The 21,698-nt window shown below is 41.5% G+C and overlaps 1 protein-coding gene across 2 annotated transcripts in view; it reads right to left on the bottom strand.

Annotated features, from left to right (window-relative positions):
• The window catches only part of LOC135706227 (probable ATP-dependent RNA helicase CG8611), a 180,209-nt gene that overhangs the window by 141,426 nt on the left and 17,085 nt on the right, over positions 1 to 21,698 (bottom strand). For both annotated transcript variants that reach the window (XM_065227793.1, XM_065227792.1), the window contains exon 3: positions 4,451 to 4,721. In XM_065227793.1, the coding sequence (XP_065083865.1) occupies positions 4,451 to 4,721 (271 nt within the window). The remainder of the gene's footprint in view (positions 1 to 4,450; positions 4,722 to 21,698) is intronic.

Genomic DNA, 21,698 nt, shown 5'->3' with positions numbered 1-21,698 from the left:
AATATTCCAAAATCCTTTATTTATCGGCTGGTGAGCCAACCAAACCTTTAAATCGATTTATCTCTGTAAATATGGCTCTAATCGTGAAAAGAGGGGTGTTCAGATGCTCGAAATTTTCATACCCGGATTTCTCAGTTTAAAATATTCCATATTCCTTTATTTATCGGCTGGTGGGCCAACCAAACCTTTAAATCGATTTATCTCCGTAAATATGGCTCTAATCGCGAAAAGAGGGGTGTTCAGATGCTCGAAATTTTCATACACGGATGTCCCAAAATAAAATATTCCAAAATCCTTTATTTATCGGCTGGTGTGCCAACCAAACCTTTAAATCGATTTATCTCCGTAAATATGGCTCTAATCGCGAAAAGAGGGGTGTTCAGATGCTCGAAATTTTCATACCCAGATTTCCCAATATAAAATATTCCAAAATCCTTTATTTATCGGCTGGTGAGCCAACCAAACCTTTAAATCGATTTATCTCTGTAAATATGGCTCTAATCGTGAAAAGAGGGGTGTTCAGATGCTCGAAATTTTCATACCCGGATTTCTCAGTTTAAAATATTCCATATTCCTTTATTTATCGGCTGGTGGGCCAACCAAACCTTTAAATCGATTTATCTCCGTAAATATGGCTCTAATCGCGAAAAGAGGGGTGTTCAGATGCTCGAAATTTTCATACCCAGATTTCCCAATATAAAATATTCCAAAATCCTTTATTTATCGGCTGGTGAGCCAACCAAACCTTTAAATCGATTTATCTCTGTAAATATGGCTCTAATCGTGAAAAGAGGGGTGTTCAGATGCTCGAAATTTTCATACCCGGATTTCTCAGTTTAAAATATTCCATATTCCTTTATTTATCGGCTGGTGGGCCAACCAAACCTTTAAATCGATTTATCTCCGTAAATATGGCTCTAATCGCGAAAAGAGGGGTGTTCAGATGCTCGAAATTTTCATACACGGATGTCCCAAAATAAAATATTTTTTTTTTTTTTTTTTTTTTTTTTTTTCCTTTGGTTTGTTTTTTTCCGTCGATCTTGTTTTCCGTGCTGAGCACCAATGCTACCGACGTGCCAGGAAGGCAGCTCCCACACCTGGACCCTACCTATCGACCCAACAACTCATGAACCGGGGACCAACGGCTTTACTTCCCATCCGAAGGAAGGCGTGATCAGAGATGTTATGCCTCAGAACATCCCGGCGGCGCCGACTGGGATTGAACCCAGGCCTGCTGGGGTGAGAGGTAATCACGCTTACCACTACACCACCGGCGCCGTTAAAAATAAAATATTCCAAAATCCTTTATTTATCGGCTGGTGTGCCAACCAAACCTTTAAATCGATTTATCTCCGTAAATATGGCTCTAATCGCAAAAAGAGGGGTGTTCAAATGCTCGAAATTTTCATACCCGGATTTCCCAATATAAAATATTCCAAAATCCTTTATTTATCGGCTGGTGGGCCAACCAAACCTTTAAATCGATTTATCTCCGTAAATATGGCTCTAATCGCGAAAAGAGGGGTGTTCAGATGCTCGAAATTTTCATACACGGATGTCCCAAAATAAAATATTCCAAAATCCTTTATTTATCGGCTGGTGGGCCAACCAAACCTTTAAATCGATTTATCTCCGTAAATATGGCTCTAATCGCAAAAAGAGGGGTGTTCAGATGCTCGAAATTTTCATACCCAGATTTCCCAATATAAAATATTCCAAAATCCTTTATTTATCGGCTGGTGAGCCAACCAAACCTTTAAATCGATTTATCTCTGTAAATATGGCTCTAATCGTGAAAAGAGGGGTGTTCAGATGCTCGAAATTTTCATACCCGGATTTCTCAGTTTAAAATATTCCATATTCCTTTATTTATCGGCTGGTGGGCCAACCAAACCTTTAAATCGATTTATCTCCGTAAATATGGCTCTAATCGCAAAAAGAGGGGTGTTCAGATGCTCGAAATTTTCATACCCAGATTTCCCAATATAAAATATTCCAAAATCCTTTATTTATCGGCTGGTGTGCCAACCAAATCTTTAAATCGATTTATCTCCGTAAATATGGCTCTAATCGCGAAAAGAGGGGTGTTCAGATGCTCGAAATTTTCATACCCAGATTTCCCAATATAAAATATTCCAAAATCCTTTATTTATCGGCTGGTGGGCCAACCAAACCTTTAAATCGATTTATCTCTGTAAATATGGCTCTAATCGTGAAAAGAGGGGTGTTCAGATGCTCGAAATTTTCATACCCGGATTTCTCAGTTTAAAATATTCCATATTCCTTTATTTATCGGCTGGTGGGCCAACCAAACCTTTAAATCGATTTATCTCCGTAAATATGGCTCTAATCGCAAAAAGAGGGGTGTTCAGATGCTCGAAATTTTCATACCCAGATTTCCCAATATAAAATATTCCAAAATCCTTTATTTATCGGCTGGTGGGCCAACCAAACCTTTAAATCGATTTATCTCCGTAAATATGGCTCTAATCGCGAAAAGAGGGGTGTTCAGATGCTCGAAATTTTCATACACGGATGTCCCAAAAATAAAATATTCCAAAATCCTTTATTTATCGGCTGGTGAGCCAACCAAACCTTTAAATCGATTTATCTCTGTAAATATGGCTGTAATCGGATTTCCCAATATAAAATATTCCAAAATCCTTTATTTATCGGCTGGTGGGCCAACCAAACCTTTAAATCGATTTATCTCCGTAAATATGGCTCTAATCGCGAAAAGAGGGGTGTTCAGATGCTCGAAATTTTCATACACGGATGTCCCAAAATAAAATATTCCAAAATCCTTTATTTATCGGCTGGTGGGCCAACCAAACCTTTAAATCGATTTATCTCCGTAAATATGGCTCTAATCGCGAAAAGAGGGGTGTTCAGATGCTCGAAATTTTCATACCCAGATTTCCCAAAATAAAATATTCCAAAATCCTTTATTTATCGGCTGGTGGGCCAACCAAACCTTTAAATCGATTTATCTCCGTAAATATGGCTCTAATCGCGAAAAGAGGGGTGTTCAGATGCTCGAAATTTTCATACCCAGATTTCCCAATATAAAATATTCCAAAATCCTTTATTTATCGGCTGGTGGGCCAACCAAACCTTTAAATCGATTTATCTCCGTAAATATGGCTCTAATCGCGAAAAGAGGGGTGTTCAGATGCTCGAAATTTTCATACCCAGATTTCCCAATATAAAATATTCCAAAATCCTTTATTTATCGGCTGGTGGGCCAACCAAACCTTTAAATCGATTTATCTCCGTAAATATGGCTCTAATCGCAAAAAGAGGGGTGTTCAGATGCTCGAAATTTTCATACCCAGATTTCCCAATATAAAATATTCCAAAATCCTTTATTTATCGGCTGGTGGTCCAACCAAACCTTTAAATCGATTTATCTCCGTAAATATGGCTCTAATCGCGAAAAGAGGAGTGTTCAGATGCTCGAAATTTTCATACCCAGATTTCCCAATATAAAATATTCAAAAATCCTTTATTTATCGGCTGGTGGGCCAACCAAACCTTTAAATCGATTTATCTCCGTAAATATGGCTCTAATCGCGAAAAGAGGGGTGTTCAGATGCTCGAAATTTTCACACCCGGATTTCCCAGTTTAAAATATTCTAAAATCCTTTATTTATCGGCTGGTGGGCCAACCAAACCTTTAAATCGATTTATCTCCGTAAATATGGCTCTAATCGCGAAAAGAGGGGTGTTCAGATGCTCGAAATTTTTATATCCGGATTTCCCAATATAAAATATTCCAAAATCCTTTATTTATCGGCTGGTGGGCCAACCAAACCTTTAAATCGATTTATCTCCGTTAATATGGCTCTAATCGCGAAAAGAGGGGTGTTCAGATGCTCGAAATTTTCATACCCGGATTTCCCAGTTTAAAATATTCCAAAATCCTTTATTTATCGGCTGGTGGGCCAACCAAACCTTTAAATCGATTTATCTCCGTAAATATGGCTCTAATCGCGAAAAGAGGGGTGTTCAGATGCTCGAAATTTTCACACCCGGATTTCCCAGTTTAAAATATTCTAAAATCCTTTATTTATCGGCTGGTGGGCCAACCAAACCTTTAAATCGATTTATCTCCGTAAATATGGCTCTAATCGCGAAAAGAGGGGTGTTCAGATGCTCGAAATTTTTATATCCGGATTTCCCAATATAAAATATTCCAAAATCCTTTATTTATCGGCTGGAGGGCCAACCAAACCTTTAAATCGATTTATCTCCGTAAATATGGCTCTAATCGCAAAAAGAGGGGTGTTAGTATTTTTAAAAGTCGTTTGAAAGTCTTCAACTTGTCTGCGTAAGATGTTTTTTGTTTGGATTAGAATAAATAAAAGCAGATACGCCCTTTTAAAAGATCATCCTTGAAATCTCCAACCGTTATGTGTATCTACAACCAAAGATTAAATCCATCACTTACCCTCTTCCGGCAGGCTTTCCTCCCCGGCCAGCTCCACGGCCGCCACGGCCACCACGACCGCCACCACCTCCACTTCTCCTCTGCTGGAACTCCCTCTTGCGACCGTGCTCCTCCCCCTCCTTGGGGCCCGTATGCTCCCGAACGAACTGCTTCGGTGGATCCCTCAGCCCCAGACACTTGGCATAATGGCCCATGTTGACCGCTTTGATGGCGAAAATCCGCCGCAACTCCTTCGGAAAGTTGGAATAGTACCGCACCCAGGAAACGAATGCTGCAAATGAAGGAAAAGAAAAAAGAACCGAACGAACAGAAATTAAACATACATTAGTAATATGGGAATGACTCCTTTATTTGCCCGGTAGAGGTTGGATCGTGTAATTTTTCAACCGCAGCTCGCATTTAGGTATGAGTATGGATACAATTGAACATTATTTTTCAATTCAAGCTGCTCGAGTGCGAGCCACGAGTGCTCTCAAGATTCAAAAGTACCACCTTAGAATCGGTAACAATTATTTTATCATTTGGATGCTGTTGCCATCGTCGTCGAAGTCGTCGAAGTCGAAGTCGAAAAGTCGTGCACGATCGTCCCGGAGGGGGAAAACCGGAGAAGATTAATCAAACATTGAATTGATGTAAATTTGAATGGGAAATTGTGAGCAATCGGCGGTCGTCGAGGCATTTTACACGGCGACGGCGACGACGACGACGACGGAGTGCTTAATGGGATTTGAAATGGTTATTGTTCACCGCCAGCCACACACGCACTCCTTGGCTTGAATCTTGACTTTTTACCCTCCCCTTGCTGCCTGTATAGGAAACAATAATTAATGGAAGTTACATTTAATGAAGGGAAATATTTTCCACTTTGGCACCCATCGATTCACGGGTGCTGCTGCCAGCGCGGCACGGATTCCGGATTCCCATATCCCGTTCCGTGAGAGAGAGATGATGACTTCCAAGCATCAGGAATATCGATAAATCGTCGACGTCGTCGTCGTCGTTGGTAAGACGGTGGTGGTCTTCTCAAGTGGTAATTGAATTCCTGATGGGATCATGGCATGGAGAGTGTGAGAGAGTGGCGTGCGGAGGTCATACATCAAACAGGGGTGCGGGAAAAGCGGGAGTTATTTGGGAGCAGACGACGGGCTACCTAATGGATGGTTAATGAGTTGTTGAATGGTGGTTTGGCTTCAATTGTTGGCGATTAGGCGGAGGGAACATTTGTGGAAGATTTGTGACTATGTGAAACAATGTATTCCAGGAGAGGTTGGACGCACTAGCGGTTCAGGCGTTGAGTGCGCATTCAAACACCGAATCAAGTTACGTGAGAAATTATTTGGAAATCGAATAAGCCGTCTTGCCTAGTAAACGTATGTGGATCAGATGTGGATGGGGATAAATTTAAAAAAATACCTCAAAGATAAAGACCAACATGAAGGTTAATATAGTTGGAGATGCTTAAATTCAAATATTAGACTCAAAGTGGACGATAGATGAGGAGTATAGAGTTGATAGTTCTGTTGTAGTACGGCAGTTTGAAAATTTTATATAGAAAGTAGAAAGCGAGCAGAGGACAATTTTGAGGAAGACACAAATCGGGTCGATCATTCCCTTTACCAAACTCATCCGTTGATGAAGGATGGTAAGGGGTGTATTTCCACGCCCCCCTCGCTACTGCTGGCAAAAGGGATGATCACCGATTTGCTCACGTACCTCCGATGTGCGGAAACAGTTTTATGGATTGTTTCACACTTCAAGTCGCCATCTGATGTAGGTATTAAGGTTAAGTAAACCACAGGGAACTTTTGTGAACTTTGGAAAAATCCTGCGAACTTCAAAAAATTTCAAAGAATCTTAATCTTTAGGGAAGTCTAGAAACTTCAGAAAATTTCTACGAGATTCAGGGAAGCCTGTAGATTGCTGAAAATTTCATCAAAATTCAAGAAAGGTTGCAAACTCTAAAACTATTCTGCCAACAGTTCCCTTAAAAAAATCTGTGAGTTTCCTACAGTATGGTGCTCAACTTGTGACTATGACATGACCAAACACTCCCGGGTAACTAGCTCAGTAGCATGAGACCCCTGAGCTGTGCCGCAGGGCCGGCATGTTACTGGGTTACGCGGACAAAGTATGCAAACACAAGAACATTCACATTTTCTAAAACATTTATTGCCCTTTTCTGTGGCGTGTATGCGAGGTTTAAAATTGGCACTACCGTGTGGCCAGAAACTTGCGACGCGAGCTGCAAACAGTGTTGTTGCTGTTATGGGAGAATGGCGAATCTGGTGGCGTTCATCAGCTATTTACGGCTCAGCAGGCGTTGCTGGCTCGTTTGGCTGGCAGGCGTCTTCCGTCGTTGACGACATCGGCCACCTTGGTCGAGCCAAGACGGGACCCTCCTTGGCAATGATGGCCACCGGCCTGAGGGAATCGTCCCTGACGGACGATCGAGAATCATTAGCTATTAGGCTTGGAAGCCATCTTGCGAGCCGAGCTGTGTGAGACCGTTTTATTGTACGATACGATGTCCTAAACGGATGTAGTCCAACACTCCAGAAACCCCACAAGGGGGGGGGGGGGGGGTAATAACACTAAATGGCACTGCACTTTAAGATACCGGTCTTTTCCACACGGACGCCTGTTTGTTTCACTCCCTAATCTTCCAAATCTAAGATAAGATCTGGCCATCTTCAAATCCCGGGCCTAGACCCTGGCAATTAAAGCCAGGCGCAAGGCCCTTCGGACGGCCAAACGCCTACCGCAAGGACATTCCGAAAAAGAGGGATCCATTGAAGCCTACCGAGTTGCCAGAAACCAATGCCATCAAACCATCCGTGAAGCAAAGGAAGCGAGCTGGAAAAGCTTCCTGGACTAAATTAACCCAAATGAGTCATGCACCGAAATCTGGCAGAGGATCAACGCTATCCGAGGAAACCGACGTGCCCGAGGCTTTGCCCTCCGGGACCCGTATGGACTCTCCCGAGACCCAGAGACAATTGCGAACCTCCTCGGCGACTGCTTTGAGTCGCTGTCCTGCATTGAGGCCCACAACGATGATTTCCGGAGCCGTAACGGCGTCTCCACCTCCAGCATCGAGAACGTGGCCATACCCGATGACGAAGATACACTCACAATTAACAGGCCCTTCACCATGGATGAATTAAACTTTGCCCCTTAAGCTTTGGATACCCGATGCTGCGGAACCTCCCACCCACGCACAAAGGAACTCTTCTCGAGCTCCTCAACCAGGCATGGACGGGTCATCGGCTGCCTGACTCCTGGAAACATAGCCTTATCGTCCCCATCCCGAAAAACCTCGGTCAAGCACTATCACCGAAGAATTTCCGGCCGATCACCTTGACCTGACCAGCTGCTGCTGCAAAATAATGGAGCGTCTGGTCAACCGGAGATTAGCGAGATTCTTTCTTTCGCCCTGGCCACGGAACTGGTACATACTTTAACAGCCTTGGCCAGATAGTACATGAGGCACTCCGTAAGGACCAGCACGTCGAGGTGGCCTCCCTGGATCTGACCAAAGTTTACAACAGAGCCTGGACACCCCAAGTACTACAGCAGCTAGCCAGATGGGGCCTCGGAGGAAATATCGTCTACTTTTTGAAGAATTTCCTGCAGGGCAGAACCTTCCAGGTGACCGTCGGGAACCACAGCTCCAGCACCAGACAGGAAGAGACCGGGGTTCCCCAGGGTTCCGTAATTGCAGTGACCATCTTCCTGGTAGCAATGAACGGAATCTTTATGGGACTCCCTAAGGAGATTTACAGTCTGGTCCTGGTATATGCGGACGACACTTTGCTACTGATCATAGGGAAGATCCTGAAGGCCATGAGGGTAAAGCTCCAAGCTGCGGTCTCCGCTGTTGGCCGATGGGTCGCTAGGACCGGCTTTGAGATATCTGCCGAAAAGAGCTCAATCTTCCACATCTGCCGCCTTGGCCACCGACCACTTCCGACACCAATCAAAATTAACAGCCACACTATCCCTAGAAAGAAGACCATATCCATCCTTAACGATGTCTGAACGAATTGTCGAACACCACTGAACATCCTCCGCTCCCTCTCCGGGCCTCATAAAACGAGCAACAGGGCCATCGTACTCAAGACCGCCAGAGCCATTGTTCATAGCCGACTGACCTACGGAATTGAGCTCCTCTGTGCGTCCAGCGATTCGCTCGTCACCCGACTAGCGCCGATATATAACCAGGCAACACGAATTGCGGCTGGACTTCTGCCATCAACACCAGCCGATACCGCCTGTATTGAAATCGGAGTGCTCCCTTTCCGATATTATATTGCGGCAACAATCTGTACCAGAGCCGTGGGCCTCGATGAAAAATTAAGCGGAGACGGAGAATTCCATCTCCTCACAGAGGGGAAACGAATCCTCCAGGAAATCGCTTACCAGGAGCTCCCCCCGTTGGCCCAGCTCCACTAGAACAGAGCCAGAGAGTGGGATTCTTCCCCCATCCGAGTGGACAAATCCATGGTCAAGCAGTTCAATGCTCGGTCTTCTCGGCCGAGACTGCAGCCCTTCATTACGCAGCTTCCCTACCATCCTCCTCTCCACTATGCGTACTAACCGATTCAGGCCATACAAAACCATCACCCCCCCGACTCCACTTTCAATTGCCGGAAACATACAAGCAGACCACCGCGCAGCCATTGGAGGAAGTGGCCGACTCGCCAATACTTCGGTCCCCAGACAGTACCTGAAACTATGGATCAAGTCAACTCTCAGGACGGCATGGGACCGCGAATGGTTCACCAGGAGAGACCTCTTCATCCGGAACACCAAAGGGGTAACCCTTCCCTGGACGAATGTACCAAGGTTTTATAACCAGAGTTTCCTGTCCCGGTTAAGAACCGGCCACACCCGCATCACCCACAACATGGGGAGCAGCAGTGGCGGAAACTTCCGCCAAAGATGCGACACTTGCAGAACAACAATGACGGTCGAACACATACTAATAAACTGCCCTTGCTTCCACGGACCACGAGAACTCTACAGGATCCCGGGCAACATCCAAAACACCGAGAAAATTTTGTAAATTAAGAAAAAATCATCGCAATTCCGTCCCATTTGCGGTTTTGCTACAACTGAGTTTTCCTATGGTAATAGTAGCTGATCAAACATATTTTCAAAATACTGGATGAACTCAACAACTTTGTACTGGACAAGTTTAAACAAACACAGCTAAACAGGTTGTCCCATCACAAAAGCAAACGAAGCAAACTTAGAATGCGTTTTTCTCGGCTTGCTCCTTTGTGATATGGGACGGACTTGCCATGAGTAGCAGTACACGAAAGTTCAGCGAACTTCATGAAAATTCTACGGATTTCAGAAAAAATCTGGTAACTTCAGGAAAGTTCAGCGAACTTCAGGGAACTCCAGGAATATTCTGAAAACTTCTGAAAATTTTAATAAACTGTTGGAAACCCTAATAAAAATAACCATAAAAGAGAGCTTAAAGACGTGTTTGGGGTATCATTTAAACGATTTGTGGGATAGTTTACCCATCCGGGATACAGTTCGTTTATGGTATTTGTTTATTAGGGAAGTTTTGAAATAGTCAATCACTTTTAATAACTCGAATAAAATTCTGCGAGATTCAAGAAAACTCAGCAAATTTTTGGAAAGTTTTGAAAATTTCTGGAAAAATCTAGGAACTTCAGTCTGTGAACTTCATGAAACTTCAGAAAATGGTACTAAATTAAAGAAAGTCTGAGAGCTTCATGGAAGCTTGCGACTCTATGGGAAGTCCGTGAATTTATGGGAAATTCTGTGAACTTCAAAAGTATACTGCAAATTTCAGTGAAGTCGGTGAGCTTCAGGAAAATTCTGTGAACTTCAGAAAATTTAACGAACTTCTGTAAAGTATTGAATCGTTCAGAAAAATTTCAAGAAATCCAGGAAAATTCTGCGAATTTCAGAAATGTTCAGCAAACCTATAGAAAGTTCTGCAAACTTCACGAAAATTCTGGGAATTCAGAAAAAATCTGGGAACTTCAGGAAAGTCTGTGAACATCAAGTAAGTCTACGAACTTCAGTAATGTTTGAAAATATTTCAAGAAAGTCTGCGAATTTCTGGAAAATACTGCGAGTTTCAAAAATATTCTGCCAACTTCAGAAAAAGCGGCGAACTTCATGAACATTCTGAGAACGTCAGTTAAGTCTGCTTCCACCAGGAAAATTCTGCGAACCTAAAGAAGTCTCTGCAAGTAACAGGGAAGTCTGCGAACTAAAAAAATCTTTAAAATAGAATCGTGTCAACCTGAGGTCTAGAGCGGCACCGGTGGTGTAGTGGTAAGCGTGATTTCTCACCCCTAAAAGGCCTAAGTTCAATCCTAGTCGGCGCCACCGGGATTTTCTGAGGCATAAAATCTCTCGTCACGCCTGCCTTCGGAAGGGATGTAAAGCCGTTGGTCCACGGTCCATGAGTTGTTAGGTACCGAAGTAACATTGCAAGTTTTATGGAGGTTTTAAAGCATGCTACAAGTCTAAATCATAGTCTACAGAACCCTTATAAAACCGAAATTGTTACTTGGGTAGGGTCCAGGTGTTGGAGCTGCCTTCCTGGCGTTGGTACTCAGTACGGAAAACAAGATCGACGGAAAACAAATCAAGGACAAAAAACCTGAGGTCTTGAAAAGAAAAGGACTTCAGGGAAACCTAAAGTCTAGAACGCGCAAAAATTGGTCAACTTCAAATTGGTGTATTTCTGTTAAAAATGCATAAAAAACCTGAAATGCTGCATTTGGAAGTTGAGTGTATAAACAATGGTTGCTATGATGAGTTTTCACCGTTTGTTCTCCAGTTTTCAAAATGACGTCCAAGTAAGAGGAGCAGCGTGTCTAAATTTTGCTCGCGCAGCTAGAGAATCCGACGTTCTATCATGCCAAGTTGGCAAATGCTGGATGTGGCCAAATCGACCGTGACAAACGTTTAAAAAGTGTTCGGGGAGCGTCTGTCGACCGCCAGGAAGCCTGGAAGCGGCGGCAATCGTAATCCGGACAGCGACGACGAAGAAGGTGGCGGTGAAATATAAGCGGAATCCTAACCTCTCCATCTGGGACGTCGCTGGCAAGCTCAATGTCTCCCATACTACTGTGCAGCGGATCAAGAAACGAGCCGGGTTGTCGACGTTTAAGAAGGAGAAGGTGGTGAACCGAGATTACAAACAAAACACGTCGGCAAAGCAGCGGTCCCGAAAACTGTATACGAATCTGCTCACAAAGTTCGACTATGTCGTCATGGACGACGAAACTTATGTGAAGGCGGATTTCAAGTAGCTTCCGGGACAGGAGGTGGCTGAAATTTTCAGAACCATCAAACTATCGAAGTTCCCGAAAAAATATCTCGTCTGGCAGGCCATATGCACGTGTGGTCTAAAGAGCGTCATTTTCATTACTACGGGAACAATCAATCAAGAGATCTACGTCCAGGAGTACTTGAAAAGCTGCTGCTACCATTCCTAAAGCAACATAATAGACCTGTGCTATTCTGGCTGGACTTGGCGAGCTGCCACTATGGGAAAAAGGCAATCGAGTGGTACGATGCGAATAACGAGGTTGTGGTACCCAAAGACCACAACCCTCCCAGCAGCCCAAAACTCCGCCCTATCGAACGGTATTGGGCCTTAGGCAAACGGAATCTCAAAAAACTAATAAATCCATGGAAAACGAGCAGCAGTTTGAATCTAAGTGGCGTTCGGCGGCGAAAAAGGTCGATGAGACCACTGTGCAAAATTTAATTGAAGGAAGGCACGGCAGTTCGGATTTGGCAAACCAAAAGAATAAACGAACATTTTTTCCTTTAAATATATGAACTGAACTACCAAAAGAAAAATAAGACGATTTTTGTGATATGAATTTTGACTGAAAGAAACGATTTTATTGCCGATCAATTTTGGCGCGTTCCATTCTTTATGATCATTGGTTTTTAAAATAATTTCTGATTATACTGTTATCATGGATGAATATCTGAGAGAAGCTATTTGATTTCCTGGACAATTGGAGATCTTCAGAATAAAACCTGATCAACGTGAAGACATGAAAAATATCCTAAAATAAATTTAGAGAAAATTCTTCCCAGAACTCTAAAAAAGTTCAACCCACACCTTGAGGCAAGTTTTTCCCAGAACTGGAGGGAAGTTTTCTCCAGAATTTTAGAAAAGTTTTTGCCATAACTCTAGGGAAATTCTTCACAGAACTTTAGGGATGTTTTTCTCAAAATTTCAGAAAACTCCTTCTCAGAAGTACAGACAAGTTCTTCCCAGCTTCAGGGAAGTTCTTCCCAGAACTTCAGAGAGGTTCCTCCCAAAATTTGAGGGAAGTTCTATCCAGAACTTGAGAGAAGGGCTTCCCAGAACGTCAAAAAAGTTTTTCTCCTAACTTCAAAAAAGCTCTTCCCAGCTTCAGGGAAGTTCTTCCTAGAACTTCAGTAAAGTTCGTCCAAAAACTTCAGGGAATGTGCTAGAGGTGGCTGGGTTCGATTCCCGGTCCAGTCTAGGAATTTTACGGGTTGGAACATTTCTCGACTTCCCTGGGCATAGAGTATGATTGTACTTGCCACACAATTATACTAATGCAAAAATGCTACAGGCCTGAAAATGGCCGTTTGATTGTTGGTTGTTGGCCCTGAAAGGGGCCGTTTGTTTATCAAATGGTGGCCCTGAAAAGGACCGTTTTTTGTTTCCTGGTGTCCATCGAAAGGGTTGTTGGAGTTGGAGGGTGCTGAACGAATAGGTACTAATCGCTGTTGCTTTTGGCACTATTTGTTGATATTGCTGTTGTATTTGCTTCTGTGGATGGAGAACTAACACGAAATGCATAAACGTGCTACCAATTGACGTCGGCGGGGAGGTTTAAAGCTGGATGATTTAGGCAAGTTTATTCTCTCACGGAGACTCAATGACTTAAAGCTGATAGTGATTTTCCGAACACTGCTATTAGCACTGATTGATGATTCTTTGCTGTTATTTCTCTCCATGGTTCAAAAATATTTCAATTTTGTGAACCTGTTTTACCCACCACATAGAGATCTTAAAAGAAATTCTATAGCGTAGAAATCTGACGGATTTCACGCCAACTCATCCAGTGGTTGGCAGCACCCTCTCAGAACCTTATGGAACTTTGTGGGTGTGGAGACTTAGCAATTTTAAGCAACTTTACGTACTTATTTTTTTCAAAATTTATCTCGCCTAACATTTGATAAGGGTCAAAGTTTTTTGTCGATTTTTTTTTCAAATCGATATAGCTTAAAAATGACAAGCCCTACAAAAAAGTGATGTATGGCGAACTTTTAGCAAATAATCTGAAATTTTCTACTAAGCGATTTTCACATTCAAAGGAAACTCCGAAAAATTTCACTCTGTTTCCGATAGACTAATAATCAATGAAAAACTCAAATTATGTATGGAGAATTATAGGAAAATAAATTATGCACTAAACAAAAACACTAGAGTTTTCATTTATTAAAACATCATTCGAAATGCAGGAAAATCCTCTGTATTAGGCCCTTTCAAATGTTAGGCTAGATTTTTGTTTTAAGCACGCCCAGATTATCAAAAGGTTAAAATCTTTATGCTCATTAAGTATCAACGGATTTTAATAAGGTTGTGCGCGTATTACTATTCGACTTTGAGTGAAACACGCTAAAAAAAAATTAACATGAAAAAGTTGTTGTTCGAACAACTTTTTTTCCTTAAAAGCGCCCACTTTGCGATGTACGAAGAAAAGTTAGGTAATTATATTGCCTTTCATGAGAAAAAATATCAAGCAAATCTGAGGGGTACCATTTTTGGGAAAATGACTTTTAATTTTTAAATATATTTTTTTAGAGTGTAGAAACCAATTTTTTAATTTATTTAAATTTTTTTATAAAATTTCAGATTATTTGCTAAAAGTTCGCCATACATCACTTTTTTGTAGGGCTTGTCATTTTTAAGCTATATCGATTTGAAAAAAAATCGACAAAAAACTTTGACCCTTATCAAATGTTAGGCGAGATAAATTTTGAAAAAAATAAGTACTCAAAGTTGCTTAAAATTGCTAAGTCTCCACACCCACAAAGTTTCATAAGGTTCTGAGAGGGTGCTGCCAACTCCGAAGACGAGTTGGCGTGAAATCCGTCATAGTGGCCCTGAAAAAGGCCATTTGGGATCGAAGAGATTTTCATGCTGGTAATTTTGCACCATTGCACAGCGGTTGAAATTTTGCAGTTGATCAATGTTGTAATCAGCCTAACCGAACGACTGCAGTGGAACGTCCGGAAAATGATGAAGCTACTCAGAGAGCCTCCGATGTACGCGTCCTTCAGGGTCCTACCAAATTTGAAGTGACCATCTCCGTCGCAAATGAAACTGCCATTTTGGATCGAAGCGAACAAACTGGTGTGCTTGGGTATCTCCAGAGACAGCGTGCTCAGTTGGCTTACCTGGCAGCAGCATTACGCAGGTGATCATTGTAGTCAAACTCAGCTGTGTAACGTTCGAAGGATGTCGTTGCCGTTGGTGTTGCTTTCCACTTGCTGGGTCTTTCAAATTAGTTGTGACGACTGTCCCCACAGCTAATGGAATTGCAACTGATTACGTTCACTGAATTACAGTCTGCTAATTGATGAATCTACGAAACGGTCGGCCAGCAGATGAAATGATGTGAAAATGATAATGACGTTTTGCTAGCTGTCAAATCGTATGGAATATTTTTTAGTACATCATCACTTTTGTGGTTTTGGATTTCAAACCTAGGTGTCGCATGCACTGGTGCAGTTTCGCGTAGATTCCTCAATTAGGCTTTTGGATTATTTTCCGTCAGAGCGTTCCTAGTTGCAAGTATATGGCAGCATTCACACCAGAACAAGACGTGCTCCGACCAGCATTGAATTGGATTGTTGTGAAAGAACAACTAGCGCTACTTGACTCTTTCACACCACTGTAAGTCGATGTCGACCGGATAATGGCAACCCAGTCATGCTGCCTATTGCGGGAAGCCTCCGGTCGATGTGGGTGCATTCGTCGTCGTTTTCGTATTGGTTCGATGCGTACTGTTTCACTCATACGTCGTATTCGACGCTTATCCATCCGTTGCTCGAAAGTAGTAGTAGTAGTAAAATTATGTTTATTTCTGTTGATTATGGTAGTACATTGATTTATCATTTTAATTGATTAGCCTACCTGGCTTTTCATCTTTGTTTGATTTGATATTCTAATTTAATATTTGCGTTTTTCAGCTAGTTTACAGGATATCCCTTTGGGGATGTGTTTTATTTGAATTGAAAAAAGTGATAACCTACCTAACTACGAGTATAACTTAACCTAACGTGCTAGATCACGTATGATCTGATGATTTGATCTCAGACAGGTGTCTCTGAACCTTTCCAGGATGAATACTCTCCGTTCTTCTAATGTCTGAATTCCAGCCAGGAGGTGGATCTCAGAATTTCTAGTCCGCGGGGGACTGTTTAGGACCATCCTAAGGATCTTGTTCTGGATCCTTTGGAGTTTAAGGTGATGGCATTTTGCGCAACTCTCCCTGCTCGAAAGTAAATGACGAAGAAACCAATTTGGCAAGCGTTTTAATTACCGCTGCTTTTCTCCTCCCTTCCATTCATTGGTGAAATGGTGAGCGGTCAACCGAGCGGTGAGCTCGCTCATGTGAGCATGCGAAATGTGTCGTGTGTTCGATTTGCACTCTAGCGTTACGTCCGTGTTTGGGATTTTTCGTTACGTCAAAACTAGGAGCTGCCAAGAAAGGAAGATTACTTCCAATGAGCACTAGTATAAGATACCACCGCTTTCAACAAGTTTTTGTCGTGTTCACAAAAAAAGACCTATGCACTCATCCATGAGCTCATCACCGCAACAATGTCTCATCGTAGCATCCATATTGTTCAAAACCTTAAGTTGATGATCAAAATTAAAAACTTCATTCGAGCAGTTAAACTGAGGTTTACTACCACTCGAACTTTTAAATAAAACATTATTTTGACATATTTTTTTCTAGAACCACGAGAAAAGTAGCCAACATTTGTGCGTTTCATAAAAAAATAGAAATTAGTTGGTCCAGTGTTGTGAAATCGTTGGTAGAAAGTCACGCCAAAACTGCTTGACAAAGTGGTCAACTGCATCCTTGCAAAACTACACGTTTATCAAGCACCTACAACGGCGACCAACGGATCCAAATTGCGCATGCCGAGTCGCATTTGCAAAAGCCACCCAATTTGGAGCGTTATTGGGATAATTCTTGACCGCGTTGCCTTTCCTCATAGCTGATTTGAGGCCGGGCTGCACAGCTAAAAAAAAAGTAGTGTAAATTTCCGTTACTATGATGCACATAAATGGAGCGTCATAAATCATACAAATTTACATTATAAATCGTGTAAATTTATGAGACATGTCATGCAATATTCTGTAACGTTTGTGTTGTGCACACACCGAACAGCAGCTTACGCGCCACTCTCTGACTAGAGAGACTGCTGACGCGTTTTCCGGTCCGGCTATGAGACTCGGTCTGAGGGCGAGTTTAAGTGGCTCAAACACTACGGTTTCCCTAGCTTACCCAAACGGGAAACAAAATATGCGGAAAGGAAGGAACAAACTCTTAATATTACCGTATTTAGGATGAAGCTTCACAATCCACTAGGCGAAGAAGCATTTGTATTTTCAGGGAACTTCTCATAGTTAAAACAATATTTACAATGGTCTGGGGAAGGTTCCTAAATTTGAGCTCAAATTATCTATTCTAAACTTACAGTTTCGAGGCTATTGTCTTCTGCCCTTACTACAGCACTGTGGACGCCGTTCCGATGAACAAAGAATGCTGCGACGTTGCTCGATGCGTAGTGATCACGATGCGACAAAGGCGGTGTTCTACGACGAGGAAAAGTTGCAGAGCGATCGCAATGAGAAGCCGACGCTCAACCACACTTGGCTTGGTGGGAGTCGGCGAATGTGACGTAGCAGTGTCGAAAAACGAGAGGCCGACGCTCAACCACACTTGGCTTAGTGGGAGTCAGCAAGATTCCGATTCGATCAATGGGTCGACTTGCGCTCGATTTCCAATAGCGTTCACGAGCGGTCGATTCACTCGACGGATGAGTGGCAGTGACGGAAAGCGTGGATCACTGGGTGGGGTTATCTGATGAACTAGGGCTCGACAAATCGTTCACCCTCTGGGGTCACGAAAGGATGGAAACCACCGGATATCTCACGATCCACGGTAATCACGTGATAACTTCCTATGCACTCGTCGAGGATTCGTAGAATATATAAAAAAAAAACCCTTCGTTGAAGGGAAAACTACCCCGCAACGAAATTAATCTCTGCAATTCTCATACACCACGCGATAACACATACCTGCGTTTTTTTCTTCTCACAATTAATTGTCGGATTTCGACGGTTTATAATGGGTAATGAACTAGAAAAGACTACAATAACTATCAATTTAAGTATTTCACTTGTAATCTAATATCTCTGCTGACCTCACTTTTCAAATAAATTGGTACAGTTCAACTGGTATTAAGCAATAGATTTTTTTTTTTTTTTCTTTATTATAGAGATTTTTAGCCTGAGGCTAGTTCATCTCTTTTTAAGCAATAGACACGTCTGATTAGAATGCGTAGCTTCACGAAAGTGATTGTGCGGCTAATTGAAAACGCCTGATCAAGGTCCAGGCTAATTGCGTCGCAGAAAATTCAATATGCATTTGTTGGCGGAACAATTGCTCAAACGCCGTGATGATCTGGAAAAGCCCGATCAAGAGGTTTTTCCATCGCATTCCCGCCTACAGTACAAGCCGCGCTATTATTTGAGAACCATATCTCTGAGTGTGAGCCATCTCACTACGCTGGCACTCATACTCCAAACATCCGGTTTGCTACCTGTGTCTGCGTAAGTGAGAGAATTCTAATTGAGTGGAGCCATAAAAAACAATCGTTACACGCACGCCGCACTTTATCTAGTGGTTGAAAGATGGCACCGCCACATGCTGTCAGATGGAGTTACAACAGTGTAGTCCACATGGACTGTTACAATTCCATATATTCTATGCAACTTTCCACCTTTGTTTACAACATTTCTTGCAAGCTGCTAGTTTACGTGAAAAGAAAGTTTACATGCATGAATGTTTGCATGCATGGATGTTTACATCACCAGTAAAATTCAGATTTTTTTAGTGTGTGGATAGTTTGATGGACGGTATGTCTTATACGTTTAGCCAATTTTAGCGCCTGTAATATAACAAAAGTATAGTGCAAAGTTATTTCAAATATTAAGTTATAAATATAACTAACTGTTAAATACTACAGTTCCCTATAGTTCTCGGAATTTCCTAGAATGTCGCTTAACCTTTCTGAAAGTTGCCTTAGACAAAATAAGGGAACTGCAATAAAGCTCTAGCAATTATGTAGTAATTCAACATGAGGGCTACCTAAACTCACTGGGCAAGAGTCGTTTACCTCGTGTGAGTTTCATTCCTGTATTATCGCCATTATCGGTTAAACGATGTTCAAACAAATTCATCATGATTGCTAGAATTTATTTTCGATCTCGCCGTTGAGTCAAACATTTCTATTTATTTTTAAAAATCAAAACAAATTATCTGCCCCTTAGGATTGCAAATGTCACCTTCGTTACCTGCTGAGTACGGGGCACAACCATTTCGAATACTTACTAGGGGGAAATGGATGTAATATCGGCCTAAATGCTCCTAATTTGGGCACATACATAAATTTATCTATCAACTAAATTTTCAATAGCGATCAAAAATATCCATTAGTACCATCCCAATGACACGTTCATCTCGATAAAATTGATAAATAGTAGATTTTTAGCCATGGGCCCAATCATAGATCCATAGACCAACATTAGAGCCATTTCCTCTATCTCCGTTATTGAACATCGATAAAAATCTCTCGGCGATCGTCGCTCCTGGTGAGATTTTTTTTTAACGGAATCGCTTTTCCGAAGAACAACAACTAATTTCTTCGTGAGATTTTTAATTTTTTCCAGATTTTCTACACGATACATCTATAAAAACACACTCGAAATAGGACGAAAATCAATGCCTACTATGATTACGTGGCTGTCTTGGACTGTTCTACTAATTTCTTTCTCTTTTACTATTATAAGAGAAGAGAAATTAAACAAAAAGCTGTTCTAGCAACAAATATGAATTAATTTTGCACAAAGTCGACATAATCCATACGGATCTTACTTGAGAGTCAAAGAGAACAATTGCCAACAAATGTCATTTGGATTAATTCAATCAACTTGTTTAACTGCATTTGTTCAATTCGTAATAGTTTTGTATCGTCAATAGTCCATATAGGGGAATTGGATGTAATGTCGGCCTAAATGCCCCTAATTTGGGCCCATACATAAATTCAGCAATCGACTAAATGTTCAATATCGACCAAAAATATCCATTAGTACCGATCCAATGACGCGTTCATTTAGATAAAATTGATAAACAGCAAATTTTTAGCGATGGGCCCAATCTTAGATCCATAGGCCAACAATAGAGCCCCTACGCCTTCATAATTTGTGTGTAGCGTTAATGTCGGTATGATTTTAAGGTTAGTTCATACGTTATCATCATCATGGTTTGCCGAAGAGATCCACCCATCCCAGCATGACCATTCGGTTGCATGGTCATTGGTTCTTGTAGCCACCGTGAATTCACTTTCCTGCATTTCTTTCTTATGATTACATGTTAAAAAATCATCGAAAACCACGCACTTGTATCTTGATGCATTTTCTCTACATCGCAACATTACCATGGCCGTTCAAACAAACGCATAAACGGCACTGAAACTCGTAATGTTTACATCAGTTGTCAATAGCTGACGTATAATCGAACCAAAGAACCAAACAAATCGGCGTCAAGCAAAGTGCCCTTGGATGACTTTTGTGCCACCGTGGGGTAGACCCGTTTTAACTTTATTGATTCAACGTTGTTAGTTGAATCCTCAGGTACACTGAACCAAATCACCCTTCATTTATAGAATGATACATCATTCAGTTGCATCCAATGTTTATGTTTCTGAAAACCGTATGACAAAATCAGTCGGGTGATTTTCCGAGGGGTGCGACTCTATCTAAGATGTAGGAAATTTTTCGCTTTGCTGTGCCCAAGCTTAGTGATAGAACGAAGATTGATGATGATTTTTAAGATTTCCTTCAAATAGTTGGAGAGCGATGTGAGTAGATCGATTTAGATGCAAGAGTTGAAACAAGATTTTCCGTAGATTGATTCGCTAACGTGAGATTTTCCGACCATCTAAAATTGAGATTTAGATGTGTCCGCATCCCCAGTGATTTTCTATTCGGACACATGTGATGCTCTTTTGAATTGTGAATGAATATTGACATGTTTTTGTTTGTATTTCGTTAGCAATACATATGTCAGATATAGTGAAAAACATTCAGTATGGAAACGAATGAAATATCTTTTGAGATGGTCCAAAATGATTTTATTTGATTTAAATTATAAAATATTTTATAACCGAATAAAAATGGCAACATACGTTATGTGAAAGCTTGAGTGCATAGTTGTTATATGTTTTCAAAGGTCTTATGAGAATTGAAATGCTAGATATAAGTATACGTATATCATTTTGCTAACCCACATGTATTCAATGTTCAATAATGTCAGCATTCGGAACGGTCAGCGCTACTGGAACATCTAGAACGTTGTGGTCGACCAATTTTAGAAAAACAAGGCCAGAAGATAAGTTTCCTTCCAGATACACATGCAAGATGAGACTATTGAAGTTTTCCCATTCTTTCCCAGGCCCCAGAGAAATTACGGATACTTTTCCCAAGAGCCAGAGCAATCGCTCCTGTAATGACATCGTTGACAACTCCTGGGAGGTCTACGAACCCAATATCAATCTGCTGAATAACAAAATCTTTGCCCCTCGGTTGGCTCTATATCGCCATCATCATTCGTCTCTCAAGGACCCAGCTCAGTTATCACAGCTTGTAAATAATGTAATCAAAAATAATTTGTAAAATATGACTTGATGTTTTACACCTGATTTTCATCCGAAATTCCATCATATAATTTAATTTTATTATTAGTTGAAAGTAATACGATTATCCTATGATTTTATGTTTGATTTATGATTACTTTGGTTTTTGCAAATCGATCTAAAATAATTCATCACATGGATGATTGTCATTTGATTTGTTCATATTCCAACAGGTGATAAATCGAATAACGATCATCTC

Source organism: Ochlerotatus camptorhynchus, unplaced genomic scaffold (assembly GCF_037179485.1).
Source record: "Ochlerotatus camptorhynchus isolate MF236.1 unplaced genomic scaffold, CSIRO-AGI_Acam_v1.1 ptg000276l, whole genome shotgun sequence".
Taxonomy (NCBI): Eukaryota; Metazoa; Arthropoda; class Insecta; order Diptera; family Culicidae; genus Ochlerotatus; species Ochlerotatus camptorhynchus.
Note: the sequence above shows the minus strand (reverse complement) of the source record. Positions and strands in the feature narration are given on the sequence as shown.